Source organism: Festucalex cinctus, chromosome 14, assembly GCF_051991245.1.
Source record: "Festucalex cinctus isolate MCC-2025b chromosome 14, RoL_Fcin_1.0, whole genome shotgun sequence".
NCBI lineage: Eukaryota > Metazoa > Chordata > Actinopteri > Syngnathiformes > Syngnathidae > Festucalex > Festucalex cinctus.
This window is the reverse complement of record NC_135424.1, coordinates 25,274,726-25,292,500: the sequence shown is the minus strand read 5'-3', so window position 1 is coordinate 25,292,500 and position 17,775 is coordinate 25,274,726. Positions and strand designations below refer to the sequence as shown.

Sequence of the window (17,775 nt, the reverse complement as noted above, 5' to 3'; positions counted from 1 at the left end):
TGCAATAAAATGGTGGGGTGTAAATCATGCTCTAAATACAAAAGAATATATATTTGAAGAGTGTTTTAACATGAATTGTTCTGTGTTACTTTGTCTATGTTTGTGCTTATGCAACAAGTGAAAATGTGAAATAAGGACGTAAAATAAAGTGCTTATTCATTTTTATTTAAAAACTATTTTTTTCCGAAGTTTTTGGACTCAGGCGGTTTCTTTTTTTTCCCGAGAATTTCACCTGCTTTGGAAAAAAACTCTTTCACATGGTACTGATGAAGCAGGGGTGCATCGATATGAGATAGCAAGTTTGTATAGAATTGGACGCGTATATTTCTGTGATTCCCAGTACTGAAGGGGACTTTCAACTGAACAGAAAAATGTGAATTTTATGTGTTGTCACATTTTATTTTATTTTATTATTGGAATCTGTTAAAATAGTACCGTAATTGCAGTGCATTACCTTCTGAGGTGAGATCTGCTCAAAGTGCTCCTAAACAAGGGAAAATCTCTTTCTTGCTGGTTCCATCGCAAAAAGAAGCTCGTCAAATCGAATGCCAAAAGCAAAAAAAGTAGCGCAATAAGGGACCCGAAAACACAAAAAGTGAAGGGGAATCCATAGCGTTTCTTTGCCGCTTTTATTTTGAACTACACTCAAACCGAGCGAATCATTTCCTGAATCAGTCACGTGGTACACCTGCTTCGTGGGGCTTCAAACGTCACCACGTACGTCATCAACACACGCATTGACACGCCGTTGATGAACCACTCATCTGCATTACTCGGCACACGCTTCAGGGATTCGACCCGAGAAGCACATCACTAATAGCAGCCACCCTCTGCACACTGTCATCAGCAGTCAGAGGAGCCTGTTCAGTGGAAGGCTGACGCTCCCCAAGTGCCGGACCAACAGACTAAAGAACTCCTTTGTCCACCGTGCCATTGTACTCTACAACTCCTCACTGGGGGGGAGGAGGGTGGAGCATGCACTTCACTTCACAAATATGGCACTTTATTGTGTGAAGGCTGGTGGCCTTCACACATATGTTATTCATTCTTTCTTCTTCTTCTTCTTCTTCTTCTTCTTCTTTTTCTTCTTCTTCTTTTTCTTCTTCTTCTTATTCCGCCCACTTTTTTGTCGTGTAACTACTTCCACATAATTCATCCGATTTTCGTCATTCCAATTTTACCATATTCCAAATATTCATGACATGCTTGGGTGCATTTTGTTTTTTCCAAATATTCACCGTTTATCCACAATTTCCGATTTCGTACCCGATTTTTCCCCATTATTCTTAATGGGAGATTCTACATTTCACATTTACTTCCACCTTTTTCATTCGATTCACTTCTTTCCAACTTCAGTACATTCCAGTAATTCATGCTATGAGCGATTCCTGCTTTTCAGTTCCAAAATTTACAATTTTCGATTTCGTAGCCGATTATTCCCGCATTATACATTTTCCATTTACTTCCACATTATTCATCTGATTTACTTCATTCCAACTTCAATATATTCCAGTAATTCAGGCCGTGAGCTCTTCCAGCTTTTCCGTTCCAAAATTCACAATTTCCGATTTCGTAGACGATTATTCCCACATTCTACATTTTCAATTTACTTCCAAATTATTCATCCGATTTACTTCATTCCAACTTCAGTACATTCCAGTATTTCAGGCCACGAGCTCTTCCAGCTTTTCAGTACCAAAATTCACAATTTCCGATTTCGTAGCCGATTATTCCCACATTATACATGTTCCATTTATTTCCACATTATTCATCCTTTTTACTTCATTCCAACTTCAATGTATATTCCAGTAATTTACGCCATGAGCTCTTCCAGCTTTCCAGTTCCAAAATTCACAATTTCCGATTGCGTAGTCGATTATTCCCACATTATACATTTTCCATTTACTTCCACATTATTCATCTGATTGACTTCATTCCAACTTCAATATATTCCAGTAATTCAGGCTGTGAGCTCTTCCAGCTTTTCAGTTCCAAAATTCACCATTTCCGATTTCGTAGACGATTATTCCCACATTCTACACTTTCTATTTACTTCCAAATTTTTCATTCGATTTACTTCATTCCAACTTACCATGCACAGCGGCCATTTTAGACATACGATATGCCCAGGTTTCTCGTCATTATGTCGAATATGGAAAAAAACAAAAAACAAAACCTGGCCCCCCAAGGCGGCGGCCATTTTGGCCAATTGATTAGGTATGCCTGTGATTCTTACCAGGATAGTCCCCGACCTGAACAGGAAGTGACCTATATCGATAGGAAGTGACCTCATATCAACAGGAAGTGACTTAATTTCAACAGGAAGTGACCAGTGAGTGACCTTAAATCAACAGGAAGTGACCTGATTTTAATAGGAAGTGACCTCATATCAACAGGAAGTGACACGATTTCAACAGGAAGTGACCTGTTTTAACAGGAAGTGACCTGATTTTAATAGGAAGTGACCTCATATCAACAGGAAGTGACCCGATTTCAACAGGAAGTGACCTGAATCAACAGGAAGTGAGCATGCTAGTGCTAAGTTAGCATGCTAATGCTAGCTTAGCATGCTAATTCTAATGTTAGCTTAGCATGCTAGTGCTAAGTTAGCATGCTAGTGCTGAGTTAGCATGCTAATGCTAAGCATAGCATGCTAATGCTAAGCTAGCATGCTAATACTAATGTTAGCTTAGCATGCCAATGCTAAGTTAACATACTAATGCTAATGTTAGCTTAGTATGTGAATGCTAATGTTAGCTTAGCATTCTAATGCTAAGCTAGCATGCTAATGCTAATGTTAGCTTAGAATGCTAATGCTAAGTTAGCATACTAATGCTAATGTTAGCTTAGCATGCTAATGCTAATGTTAGCTTAGCATGCTAATGATAAGTTAGCATACTAAAGCTGTTAGCTTTGCATGCTAATATTCGTTTAGCACGCTACTGCTCATGCTAAGTTAGCATGCTAATGCTAATGTTAGCTTAGCATGCTAATGCTAGCTTAGCAAGCCAATGCTAATGCTAGTTTAGAACACTAATACTATATTAGCATGCTTATTGCTAATGTTAGTTTAGCATGCTAATGCTAGCTTAGTATACTAACAGTGACGATTGCCCCATTGCTTAAGTTTGCCACGCCTTACACCATTGCGACTCGATTCTACCCTCCTTACTTCATTGCTTACTTAATTCTTCTCACTTTACTCCATTGCTTACCCGATTACTTGCTACTTCCTGCATTTCTTACTTGATTTCTTCATTGTTTTCTTGTTTCTTGCTGATTTATTTATTTTTTTACCTTTGTGCTATTTTTCTTCCTTCAACTGCTTCTAGATTTCTGGATGAATTCAAACCACTCCAACTTCAGCATGTTCAGCTCATTCAGTATCATTCAACATCATTCAATATCATTCAACATCATTCAACATCATTCAATATCATTCAACACCATTCAATATCATTCAATATCTTTCAATATCATTCATCATTCAATATCATATACCAAATCATTCCACAGGTATCATTCAGCTCTCCAGTCTTCACACGCCATTTCCCCAGAAATGGCATTTCTAGTTTTTTTTTTTTTATTCATCGCACTTTTTTGTCCAGTTTCAACTTCCACATTTTTCACCCGATTCACTCCGTTCCAATTTCAAACGATTCCAAATATTCGCGCCAACATCGCTTCCATTTTTCTCATTCCCGCGATTCACATGTTACCCGCAATTCTTGATTTCGTACCCGATTTTTCCCCATGTATTCTTAATGGAAGATTCAAAATTTCACATTTACTTCCACATTTTTCATCCGATTCACTTCATTCCAAGTTCAATATATTCCAGTAATTCCCGCCATGAGCTCTTCCAGCTTTTCAGTTCCAAAATTCACAATTTCCGATTTCGTACCCGATTATTTCCCACATTCTACATTTTCCATTTACTTCCACATTATTCATCCGATTCACTTCATTCCAACTTCAGTATACTCCAGCACTTCACGCCATGAGGTCTTCCAGCTTTTCAGTTCCAAAATTCACACCTGACCCACATTTCCCGATTTTGTACCCGATTATTTCCCACATTCTACATGGGCGATTCTACATTTCACATTTACTTCCACATTTTTCATCCGATTCACTTCATTCCAACTACAATACATTTCACCAATTCATGCCATGAGCTCTTCCATATTACCACCTAACTTACCAGGCACAGCGGCCATTTTAGACAAATGATATGCCCAGGTTTCTCGCCAAACTGGCCCCCCAAGGCGGCGGCCATTTTGGCCAATTGATTAGGTATGCCTGTGATTCTTGCCAGGATATTCCCCGACCTGAACAGGAAGTGACCTATATGAATAGGAAGTGACCTCATATCAACAGGAAGTGACTTAATTTCAACAGGAAGTGACCTAAAATCAACAGGAAGTGATCGGATTTCAACAGGAAGTGACCTGATTTTAACAGGAAGTGACCTCATATCAACAGGAAGTGACCTAAAATTAACAAGAAGTCACATGGTTTCAACAGGTAGGGACCCGATTTCAACAGGAAGTGACCTGAAATCAACAGAAAGTGAGCATGCTAGTGCTAAGTTAGCATGTTAATGCTAGCTTAGCACGCTAATGCTAATATTAGCTTAGCATGCTAATGTTAATGTTAGCTTAGCATGCTAATGCTACATTAGCATGCTAATGCTAATGTTAAGTTAGTATGCTAAGGCTAAGTTTGCATGTTCATGCTAATGTTAGCTTAGCATGCTAATGCTAGCTTAATATACTAATGCAAATGTGAGCTGATTTCAACAGAGAATTTCAACAGGAAGTGACCCGGAAGTGACCTGATTTCAACAAGAAGTGACCTGTTTTCAATAGGAAGTGACCTCATATCAACAGGAAGTGACCCGATTTCCACAGGAAGTGACCTGATTTTAACAGGAAGTGACCTAATATCAACAGGAAGTGACCTAAAATCAACAGGAAGTGACCCGATTTCAACAGGAAGTGACCCAATTTCAACAGGAAGTGACCTAATATCAACAGGAAGTGACCCGATTTCAACAGGAAGTGACCCGATTTCAACAGGAAATGACCTGATTTCAACAGGAAGTGACCTGAAATCAACAGGAAGTGAACATGCTAATGCTAGCTTAGCATTCTAATGCTAATGCTAGATTAGAATGCTAATGCAAATGTGATCTGATTTCAACAGTGACTATTACTCAATTGCTTAAGTTTGCCACTCCTTACACCATTGCTACTCGATTCTCCCCTGGCTACATGGCACCCCCTTACATTTATTATTAATTATTCCGTTTAGTTATTATTCCACAAACGCAATGTTAATCATAATACAATGCTTTGAATAATGTCACATATAATGGATTTGGCCTTTAATTAAAAAGAAGAGCGTTTAGGTCGCCTTTGAGGAAGCTGTAGTTTTCAACATAATTGAGCACTCTCTTAAATTTCTCATTGAATGCATGAATATTTTTGGAATGTTGATGAATAGACAAATGTGTATTTATTTATTTATTTATTTATTTATTTATTTATTCATTTGCTTTTAGCTTTTGCTCGGCTTTAATTTGTGTGTATTTTTTAAAATACATTATGAAAATGATTTTTTTTTGTCTGAGCATTGACAGATCTCATTTGTAAAATGCACTCTGGATCATCTAAACATATCTTTTGACTGTGGAGCACTGTAAGTCACTTAAGGCCTGTAAGTACGTAATTTCTTTGTTTTATCATTAGGTGATCAAGACATGCAAGAAGATGGGTATTCGGACCGTTGCTGTCCATAGTGACGTCGACTCCAATTCTGTGAGTTCTGTTTTACTGTGTTAAGTTGGCTAATTTGCCAAGTATTAAAAGTCAAAACTCTGTATTTCCCAACTATTTCCAAAAATATAATCAGTTCTGTGCATATAAGTACAGCAGCTTTACTCCTCCTCCTTCCTTCCTTCCTTCCTTCCTTCCTTGGATCAGTGGTAGAGTGGTCGTCCTACTACCCAGAGGATGGGGGTTCGATCGCATGCCTTGTGACCAAGTTGAAATATCCTTGAGCAAGATACTGAACCACCAGTTGCTCATACATATATGTATATATATATATATATATATATATGTATATATATATATATATATATATATATATATATATATATATATATATATATAGATAGATAGATAGATAGATAGATAGATAGATGTAGATATACAGCTACGATACGATACGCAATACGAGGCTCACGATAACGATTATCTCGCGGTATGATGATACTGCGATTATCGATATATTGGTCAGGAAATAAGTCCACGATAATCATGATAAATCTACTCAAGACATAAACTGATGTTGTTTTCAATGACACAATAGTTTATTTTCATACCATCACTGAAAAAAAACATTAAAACTGGTGTCTTCTTTAGAGTGAGTAATTTAGTTAATTTTTTTAATATTAACATTGCTCAGAAATTGTGCTTCAAAAAGTAGAAAGATATGTTTTAAAACTAACATTTACGATATATAATACACATTTTTCATAGAAACTTATGCAAAACTGGGTCACTCGCTGGACAGATAAATGTCTTACACAAGTAAAAGTAAGCTCGTGCTTTTCTTTAAAATAAAAAAAGAAAAAGCAAAGAAAAAGAGCAGCACGTATGATTTGAGTTCCCAGTCACTGATGGAATGCGTGGAAATGGTAGAAAAAAAAAAAAGATAGATGTCCATCCGTTGTTGACTCGCTGGTAAGACCAACTCGTTGTGACGACTCAAATGCATTAGTTTAGCCCTGATCTCCTCTTACAAAGTTGGAATTCTTTTTCTCAGTGAAATGACCGGTTATTTTACCTCGTTGTCTTCAGTCGTGGTCTGGCTATTTGTATGTGTTCCTTTCTCCCTTCGTTTTGTTAGCGAGCCTCCGCTCTCGTGTGTTAGTTTGCCATTACTCATTTTAGTGTAGTTTGGAAGTTCGGGAGAGTGTCTCGACATTCGGGAGCTTTAGCTGAGCTCCATTTCATTTTGCAACTATCACAGCGTTGCGTTTTTCGTGTCGTATTACCACCGCTTAAACTCACCGAGCAAGACATCTCCCTCGTGCCCCTGACGCATAACGAAATCACGTAGCGAAAACCAACATTCACAACTACGCTATATGGGTGGAAATCGATTGCAAATATACACAGAGATGCTGTGCGTGATCAACTTTGCCCTTGGAGAATTAAATTAGCAGACAGAGAGAGAATTAGCTCTTACCTTTAGCAAGTCTAGTCCTGAATGATCCCGCTCTGGCTGTCATATTCGTCATGTTTCCAGTGTAGATATTGTGAGACAGTTCTTGCATCCACCCAAGTCCGTCTCTTCTCTATTCCATTTGATAAAATCCGAAATGTATCCATTCCACACGATCAATATATCCACATCTGACTTGTATGCAGCCGGCGTTTTTTTTACTTGGGTCTTCTTCGGCTGAAGACTGCCGCACATTTCCCCGCCACTCTTATGAGGCGCTCCCTCTAGCGGCCCGCCAAGTAATTGCGCAATAAGGAACAATGGAGCCGTTACAGCGGCTGTATCGATACTTGGCATAGGCATATCGATAACCCATCGTGAGAGAAAATATCACGATGTATCGCCGTATCGAGATATCGTCACACCCCTAATATATATATATATATATATATATATATATATATATATATATATATGTATAGATATATAGATGTATGTGGAGTTTGCATCTTCTCCCCGTGCCTGCGTGGGTCTTCTCCGGGTACTCCGGTCTCCTCCCACATTCCAAAGACATGCATGGCAGGTTAATTGGGCACTCCGAATTGTCCCTTAAGGTGTGCTTGTGAGTGTGGATGGTTGTTCGTCTCTGTGTGCCCTGCGATTGGCTGGCAACCAGTTCAGGGTGTACCCCGCCTGCTGCCCAGAGCCAGCTGAGATAGGCGCCAGCACCACCCGAAACCCTTGTGATAAGCAAGCGGTTCAGAAAACGTATGGATGGATATACGTGGTTTGTTTTTAATAGAAAAAGCGACATTAAAAGAAAAGGTGTTGTTTAAGGAGTGTATCCCGCTTGCGCTGACTGTTTGGATTTTGGTTTCCCCACTGTGCTGCCTCGTTACCTCACTTTCTGATTGGCTGCACACCACATTGTTAACGGGCTTGGTGCCCGCTTGTCATTGGGGCACACCTCACATGGTGAGAAGTTGGGCCCAAGCAATCCAACATGTTGAATATCTGTTTTAGAGATAGACCGATATGGTTTTTTCAGGGCCGATACCGATGCCGATTATTAGTCGTCAATGACGCCGATAACCGATATTTGGAGCCGATATTAATTTTCACTATAAAGGGAAAATATTGGCATCAAAATTTGGAAAAAATACAAACTCCAGTTCTTTTTTTTATTTTAAAGTATATACTTATTGAGCAACTTTTAGGGTTAGTAAAATATTGGATTTATTTTTTTTTTTTTTTTAATCTTAGTCAATAGACATCTTTGTTTTTAAAATCTAACAAGTCCCAGGATCTCCCTGGTGCAGTGGCATGTTTTCAAAAGTTAAATAAAAACAAACAATTTTTTTTTACACTAAACAAAGTATTTCAATAAATTTGAAGTATTTTATTTATTTTTTAAATTATCTTAGTTTAAATTTCAAACAAAAACAGATGGTGCAGAGAGTTCCCAGGGTCAGCAGTGCCTCTGAAAATTTAAATTGAAAAAAAAACAACAAAAAAAAAACATTTAAATTAGTTCCTTGAAGTTTTTTGTTTGTTTGTTTTTTTGTTTTTAAATGGATCTATTATCGGCCATATGATTCTTCAAAATGGCCGATGCCGATATTCGTCGAAATGCTTAATATCGGTGCCGATAATCGTCCCAGCCGATTATCGGTCTATCCCTAATCTGTTTGTTAGGGCCCGAGCAGCGACCGCTGCGAGGTCCCTATTGTTTTTGTAAAAATTCTTCTTCTTCTTCTTCTTCTTCTTCTTCTTCTTCTTCTTCTTCTTCTTCTTCTTCTTCTTCTTCTTCTTCTTCATTCTCCGCAAACGAACGCATTTTTGAGGACCTAAACATTTACGAAAACTCACCGAAATTTGCACACTCTTCGGGCCTGGTGAAAAATTTGATATTCTGATGTTGTCATAACAACAAGACTCTATAGCGCCCCCGAGCAAAAAAAAAATCAAAACCAATCCCGGCACATTTGACCTAGAGCTACGAAAATGGGCACGCACTTGTAGCACCCCGGGACGCACAAAAAGTCAATTGGGAACATGTAGCAAAAATGTAAAGCAAGTGAGTTCTGAATTTTTGAATGTCCAATTTTGGCCCATTTTTGCACATTCACTGTGGTCATACTTTCCCCCCCTTTGCAAACAGTTTTAATCCGATTGACTTCAAACTTGGCATGTATCATCTCAAGACCTGAGACAACAACTGGGCAAAATATCTTGACTATTCGAAATACTATATGACGGGGGCGGGGCATCAAAAATTGCCTTTCAAATTTAATTTGTCCAGAAAGACAAAATGCTTAATAACTCCCATGTACAAGCTCCAAAAAATCTCAAACTTCTCATGCAACTTAATAGTCACGGCCTGAAAACATCTATATAATAAAATTCAGTTATACATTTAGCGCCACCTAGTGGTGACAATAAATGTCATACTTTATGTTTTTAGCTACTGTGCCGAGCTCGTTGAAGGGATCCAGTTGAAAATTGGTCAGAAAAGCCTTAAGATGTTGATCATGCCCCACACCGAATGTTGTACCTTTTCGCCAAAGGGCGTGGCCGTTACGGTGCCGCAAAATCTGAAAATTTTTCGTGACAATAAAAGTTGCTTTAACTTGACCCAGATGATCCTATCTTCTCAAAATTTCACACATTTGATGAGAGTCCAGGCCTTAAGACATCTACGAACTTATATTTCATCTTACTGATAGCGCCACCTCGTGGCAATTTTTTTTTCTTATGAATTTTCTTCAACGTTTTTCTCCAAACACGTTAACCGGACCTACCTCATATTTGTTCAGAAGAGGGTTTCGGCCTTCATGATGTCACAACACGAAGTTTGTGAGTTTTCGCGAAACGCTGTGGGCGTGGCTAAGCACTGTTCGCCAAGAAAACAACGCCGATTTTGAGGGTCTAAACATGCACAGAAAGTCATGAAACTTGGCACACACATCTGGCCTGGTAAAATGAGTAATATTTTATCATGTATTGTGCTATTTTTCCAAAAATGACTCAATAGCGCCCCCTAGAAATTTTTAACTAAGCAGCCCCGCTTGTACGTTGAAGGAAGATCTTTGGAAATTTTTAGGTGTATGAGGGAGCCCAAGACCTACAAAAAAGTCTCATGGACCCATGTGCTAAAATGAACAGGAAGCGAGCTACGAATTTTTGAATGTTCAATTTTTTACGATTTTAGCACATTTACAGGGGGCATAGTTTTGCCCACTTCTCCTACACGTTTCATCCGACTGACTTCAGACTTGACTTGGACCATGTCAAGACCTGAACCAACGACAGTGGGAAAAATCTTGACTTTTCGGAATACTATATGATGAGGGCGGAGCATCAAATTTTGTGTTTCGTAATGAAAAAGGATATGCTTAATAACTCCCCGGTACATGCGCCAAAAAATCCCAAACTTGACATGTGTGTTAATATTTAAGGCCTGAAGCTATCTCTATGACAACATTCAGTTATATAACTGCAGCGCCACCTAGCCCTTGAGGAATGAAAAAAAAATACCCCACTTACGGTATTTTTACAAAAAATGTAAACTCATTCTAAGTGTTATAACTAAGTCATTTATGAATATTCTTGTACTTTCCACCACCAGCTCTAGTTATTATTATTATTAGGGCCCGAGCAGCGGCAGCGGCGGTGCCGCTGCGAGGCCCTATTGTTTTTGTAGGAATTCTTCTTATTAGGGCCCGAGCAGCGGCGCCACCGGCGGCGGTGCCGCTGCGAGGCCCTATTGTTTTTGTAGGAATTCTTCTTATTAGGGCCCGAGCAGCGGCGGCGGCGGTGCCGCTGCGAGGCCCTATTGTTTTTGTAGGAATTCTTCTTATTAGGGCCCGAGCAGCGACCGCTGCGAGGTCCCTATTGTTCCTGAAGGAATTCTTATTAGGGCCCGAGCAGCGACCGCTGCGAGGTCCCTATTGTTCCTGAAGGAATTCTTCTTATTATTAGGGCCCGAGCAGCGGCCGCTGCGAGGTCCCTATTGTTTTTCAAGGAATTCTTATTATTAGGGCCCGAGCAGCGACCGCTGCGAGGTCCCTATTGTTCCTGAAGGAATTCTTATTAGGGCCCGAGCAGCGGCGGCGGCGGTGCCGCTGCGAGGCCCTATTGTTTTTGTAGGAATTCTTCTTATTATTATTATTCTTATTATTATTCTTCTCCGCAAACAATCGCATTTTTGAGACACTAAACGTGACCGAAAACTCACCAAACTTTACACGCACATCAGGCCTGGCGAAAAATTTGATATTTTAAAGTCGCCATACATGATAACAGAAAAATGGCTCCTTAGCGCCCCCTACATAGGTTAAACGGATCCCTGTCCCGCTACGATTGTCCGACGGCTATGAAAATTGTGTGGCACCTGTAGCACATCCCAATGAACAAAAACCTCTTTGAAGTGTGTACCCTAAAATAGACAGAAAGTGAGGTATGAGTATTTAAATGTACAATTTTTGCCAATTTTTGCACATTTACAGGGGTCATACTTTTGCCCGCTTCTCCTACACGGTTAACCCGATTGACTTCAAACTTGGGATGTACCATCTCAACACCTGGGACAACATCATTGTGAAAAATGAAAAGTTTTTGATATGCTATATGACGGCGGTGGCGCATCAAATTTAGAGTTTAAAAATTCTTACTTCACGAAGCATTGCCGGTTGTACGTTTAATCTAGAGCTACGAAAATTGGTACACATATGTAACAGGCTATGACCTACAAAAAACTCTTTTTGAACCATATGCTAAACCTAACAGGAAGTCCACCATTTTGATTTATTTTGGAACGTGTTGCCATTTTTTTGGCCATTTCATTGGGGTCTTATTTTAACGAACTCCTCCTACAGTGTTTATCCGATCATCTTCAAACTTGGTGTGAATTCATCTTAAGATGTTGAAGATGGAAAGTTATTGAAAGCTTTGTAGTTCGTCACACGCTGTTGTCATGGCATGCACTGTTTGCAAAGGAAAAAAAATATCCTTAAAGAAGCATTCCCATTTATACGAAGCAGCGAGAGCTACGAAAATTTGTAGACATATGTAACAGCCCAAGATGTACAAAAAAGTCTCTTGGTGCCCTGTGCTAAACCCAACAGGAAGTCCCCCAGGGGCCGGGCATCACATTTTGAGCCAAAAAACTCCTCTTTAACAAAGCATACCCGGCTGTACGTTTCACCTAGAGTTACCAAAATTTGTAGAGGTATATAACAGCCCTCGAGGTACAAAAAACTCTTTTTGAACCATATGCTAAACCTAACAGGACGTCCGCCATTTTGATTTACTTTGGAATGTGTTGCCATTTTTTGGGCCATTTCATAGGGGTCATATTTTAACGAACTCCTCCTACAGAGTTTATCCGATCATCTTCAAACTTGGTGTGACTCATCTTAAGATGTTGAGGATGAAAAGTTATTGAAAGCTCTTTATTTCGTCGCACGCTGTTGTCGTGGCATGCACTTTTTGCAAAGGAAAAAAATCCTTCTTAATGAAGCATTCCCAGTTGTACGAAGTAGCTAGAGCTACAAAAATTTGTAGACATATGTAACAGCCCACAATGTACAAAAAAGTCTCTTCGTGCCATGTGCTAAACCCAACAGGAAGTCCCCCAGGGGCCGGGCATCACATTTTGAGCTAGAAAACTCCTCTTTAACGAAGCATTCCCGGTTGTACGTTTCACCTAGCGCGATGATAATTTGCAGGCATACATAAGAGCCCACGATGTACAAAAAAGTCTCTTGGAACCATGTGCTAAACCAAACAGGAAGTCTGCCATTTTGATTTACGATGGGATTTGTTGCCATTTTTTGTGGCCTTTTTCAGGGGTCATATTTTAACGAACTCCTCGTACAAAGTTCATCCGACCGTCTTCAAACTTGGTGTGTTTCATCTTAAGATGTTTAAGATGCAAAGTTATCGAAAGTTTTTTATTTTGTCGCACGCTGCTGCTATAGCGATGCATTGTTTGCCAAGTAAAGTGCTGCTTTGTTTTTTTATCTATACATGTCTGAAAACTCATGAAACTTTGCAAACACATCAGACTTGTCATGAACATGAATTTTTAGAGATTTATTGTGCAATTTGCAATAAATAGCGCCCTCTAGACATTTTTATGAAGTATTTCCGATTGTATGATTCTGCTAGATTTGTGAAAATTAGGACAGACCCCTATCAGCCTAATACCTACAAAAAAGTATTATGTAGCCATTTGCCAAACCAAAGAGGAAGTCCGCTATTTTGATTTTATTTTGGGAATTATACATCATTTTTGGCCTCTTTCATAGAACTTTGCACAGACAAGGCATGGGAAAAACTAACATTTTAAATGGTCCTTGTTCCATGTAACAGTACCCCAACGTGCCAGTACCCTGACGTGCAAGTAACCCAACGTTGTGCTCAATAGCGCCCTCTATGCATTTTTATGGAGCATTTCCAATTGTATGATTCAAGCGATACACAACGAAAGATGACTTGACCTAGATTTTTGAAAACTGGGAGGCATACCTATTAGCTTAAGACCTACAAAAAGTATTCTGTAGCCGTATGCTAAACCTAAAAGGAAGTCCGCCATTTTGAATTTATTTTGGGAATTGCACACCATCTTTGGCCTTTTGCACTCACAAAGCTTGTCAAAAACATTTTAGATGGTCCTTGTCCGATTTGACAGTACCCCAACGTGCCAGTACCCCGACGTGCAAGTACCCCAACGTGGCCCAGGTTGCGAGGGCCCTTTATAGCTGCTCGCAGCTCTAGTTATTATTCTTCTTCTTCTTCTTTGTTATTATTCTTTTCCGCAAACAACCACATTTTTGAGGCACTAAACATGAACGAAAACTCACCAAACTTTACACGCAGATCGGGTCTGGCGAAAAATTTGATATTTTAAAGTCGCCATACATGATAACAGAAAAATGGCTCTGTAGCGCCACCTACATAGGTTTAACGGATCCCTGTCCCGCTACGATTGTCCTATGGCTACGAAAATTGTGTGGCACCTGTAGCACATCCAGATGAACAAAAACCTCTTTGATATGTGTACCCTAAAATAGACAGGAAGTGAGGTATGAGTATTTGAATGTCCAATTTTGGCCCGTTTTTGCACATTTACAGGGGTCATACTTTTGCCCGCTTCTCCTACACGGTTAACCCGATTGACTTCAAACTTGGGCTGTACCATCTCAACACCTGGGACAACATCATGGTAAAAAATCTAAAGTTTTTGACATACTATATGACGGTGGCGGGGCATCAAATTTACAGTTTCAAAATTCTTACTTAACGAAGCATTGCCGGTGGTACGTTTAATCTAGAGCTACGAAAATTGGTACACATATGTAACAGACTATGATCTACAAAAAAGCCTGTTGGTGCCATATGCTAAACCTAACAGGAAGTCCGCCAGAGGCGAGGCATCAAATTTTGTGTTTCAAAATTCTAACTTAATGAAGCATTCCCGGCTGTACATTTCACCTAGAGTTACCAATATTTGAAGACATATGTAACAGCCCTCAAGGTACAAAAAACTCTTTTTGAACCATATGCTAAACCGAACAGGAAGTCCGCCATTTTGATTTACTTTGGAACGTGTTGCCATTTTTTGGGCCATTTCATAGGGGTCTTATTTTAACGAACTCCTCCTACAGAGTTTATCCGATCATCTTCAAACTTGGTGTGATTCATCTTAAGATGTTGAAGATGAAAAGTTATTGAAAGCTTTTTATTTTGTCGCACGCTGTTGCCGTGGCATGCACAGTTTGCAAAGGAAAAAATTACTTCTTAATGAAGCATTCCCAGTTGTACGAAGCAGCTAGAGCTACGAAAATTTGGAGACAAATGTAACAGCCCACGATGTACAAAAAAGTCTCTTGGTGCCATGTGCTAAACCCAACAGGAAGTCCCGTAGGGGCCGGGCATCACATTTTGAGCTAAAAAACTCCTCTTTAACGAAGCATTCCCGGTTGTACGTTTCACCTAGCGCTATGATAATTTAGAGGCATACATAAGAGCCCACGATGTACAAAAAAGTCTCTTGGAACCATGTGCTAAACCAAACAGGAAGTCCGCCATTTTGATTTATGATGGGATTTGTAGACTTTTTTTGTGGCCTTTTTTAGGGGTCATATTTTAACTCCTCCTACAAAATTCATCCGACCGTGTTCAAACTTGGTGTGTTTCATCTTAAGATGTTTAAGATGCAAATTTATCGAAAGTTTTTTATTTTGTCGCACGCTGCTGCTATAGCGATGCATTGGTTGCCAAGTAAAGTGCTGCTTTGTTTTTTTTTATCTATACATGTGTGAAAACTCGTGAAACTTTGCACACACATCAGACTTGTCATTAACATGAATTTTTAGAGATTTCTTGTGCAATTTGCAATAAATCGCACCCTCTATACATTTTTTATGGAGCATTTCCGATTGGATGATTCAAGCGCAAAATAACTAAAGATGACTTGACTTGACCTAGATTTGTGAAAACTCAGAGGCATACCTATTATATTATTATTATTTTTTGTACCTTACAAGATTATCTCTTGTGCCACATTAAACCCCTTTGCAGGCCTGAGCCAAACCACGGTCCATACATTTGATACCACTGCTTTATTTCAATGGTCAAGTACTTCATAACCACACCTACTTATGCTTGTCCTTGCATATATAGTAGACAACAAAGAGCTCTTTCAACAAAAGACATTTCCATCTACAAAGTCATACAAGGTAAGCACTCTATAAATTCTGCAATCACTACACTTCTATTCCTAAATTATCACTTCAAATACCAACAATGGTTAATACAGCTACAAATTTCTTGTATGTTTATGAAGTATGATACTGTATTTATTTCTACTCCTTTGCTTTTCTACAGAACATGAACAAATCAACAAGCAAATTCTCTTTTGATAAAGACCCTCTAATCATCTCCATACGCAAAGATTGCCAACTTTTTTCCGTAAGTATACAATACATAAACTAAACAGGACAACTTTCTCAATCATATACAGTATGCCATACATATATGTATTAAGTTCTCATTTATTAACAGGTTTGTTAAAGGCACCTTTAGTGTGTTTTTCTGTTTGTATTGTTTCTCCACGAGCACGTCTAGCCATTGATATCATGTAGAACACATATGCTAACCTTTTAGAGACAATTGAAGCTTACTTGCACAGTAGCCACTATCTTAACCACTTAATTCACATGTCTACTTGACAACTTATTACATGTAGTGAAATGGTACTTTGTGCGTCTTATGCTTTTTTCTGAACACTGCTTTTCAACTCTTTCCTTAAAACCAATACATGCGGCACTGTTATACTGTATAAATATATATGTCCGTGTGTATATATAACCATTTATGTACCTGTCGTATCCTTACTTTTATTCATCATTTCATCACACAATCCTAAAACATTGCTTTTTGACCCAGAGGATTCAACTATACCATTTTTGCGTGTCTTATTACTTACTAGCTATATTATTTATTTACGGGCAAAAACTATGAATATAAGATCACCGTCAAATATTACGTCTGTAATATCCATATACAGTGCATTACATAATATGCATTTGTATTAAGACACTACCATGCTAAAAATATGCACACGACTGTTCTGTAAACTACACCTAAGACAACCAAACTTCACAGATCTAACATGATTCTTCATTCTTTTTTGTTCTACAGATGTATCAAATGCTGCCACACAGACAGAAGAAGCCACTGAGGACATGCACGAAGACGATGATCACAATATAACAGGACAGGTTAACCCCCCTGAAGTTTTAGCCCGTAGATCAAATCGTCCTAGGACTAATTCATCCATGGAGGTTACATTATCCTAAGACAGACTATGTGCTAACCCAAACTCTTTGACCCCAAGGGATTCATCTGTCCCAGAAAACTTTTACACTAAAGAGTTTATCTGTCCTAGGGCGCTGTTAACCCCAGGTTAAAGTGTTATTTAATCTGTCCTGTTACAACAGCTATACATAAACAGCTGCATTCCTCTCCTGTTCCATCTCTCGCACTTCTTTCATCTTTTTTCTCCTCTACTTATACCTATGCTTGCTCATGTGCTTTTTTCCCCTTTAGATGATGTCATTGGTTAGCCTGCTTCAAAGCTACATTTTTTCTTGAATAACTGTCACACATTTACTGTTTGCTGGACCCTACAAAACTGTCACAATACTTCACTATGTCATGAATACATATGTGTTGCACAGCGACACCACATTAAGAGTCATCAAAAAGCTTTTTATTTGATCACACACCATCTCTGTGCCATGCAATGTTTTCAAATAAACAGATGCTGGTTTTGAATATCAAACGAGCGACTTTTCATGAAACTTTGCACACACATCAGAAAGTCCACACTTTAGAATTTATTTTGGGAATTGTGCATCATTTTTGGCCTTTTACTGCACCTTTTTACACACAAGGCACGGCAAATGCATTTCTATTTTCCATGGTCCTTGTCTATTTAACAGTACCCCAACGTGCAAGTCCCCCGACTTG

At 39.0% G+C, this 17,775-nt stretch overlaps 1 protein-coding gene across 1 annotated transcript in view; it reads left to right on the top strand.

Moving 5' to 3' along the window:
- pcca (propionyl-CoA carboxylase subunit alpha) overlaps positions 1-17,775 on the top strand; it is a 144,881-nt gene that overhangs the window by 4,829 nt on the left and 122,277 nt on the right. The window contains exon 4 of the mRNA XM_077495230.1: positions 5,754-5,822. Coding sequence (XP_077351356.1) covers positions 5,754-5,822 — 69 coding nt within the window. The remainder of the gene's footprint in view (positions 1-5,753; positions 5,823-17,775) is intronic.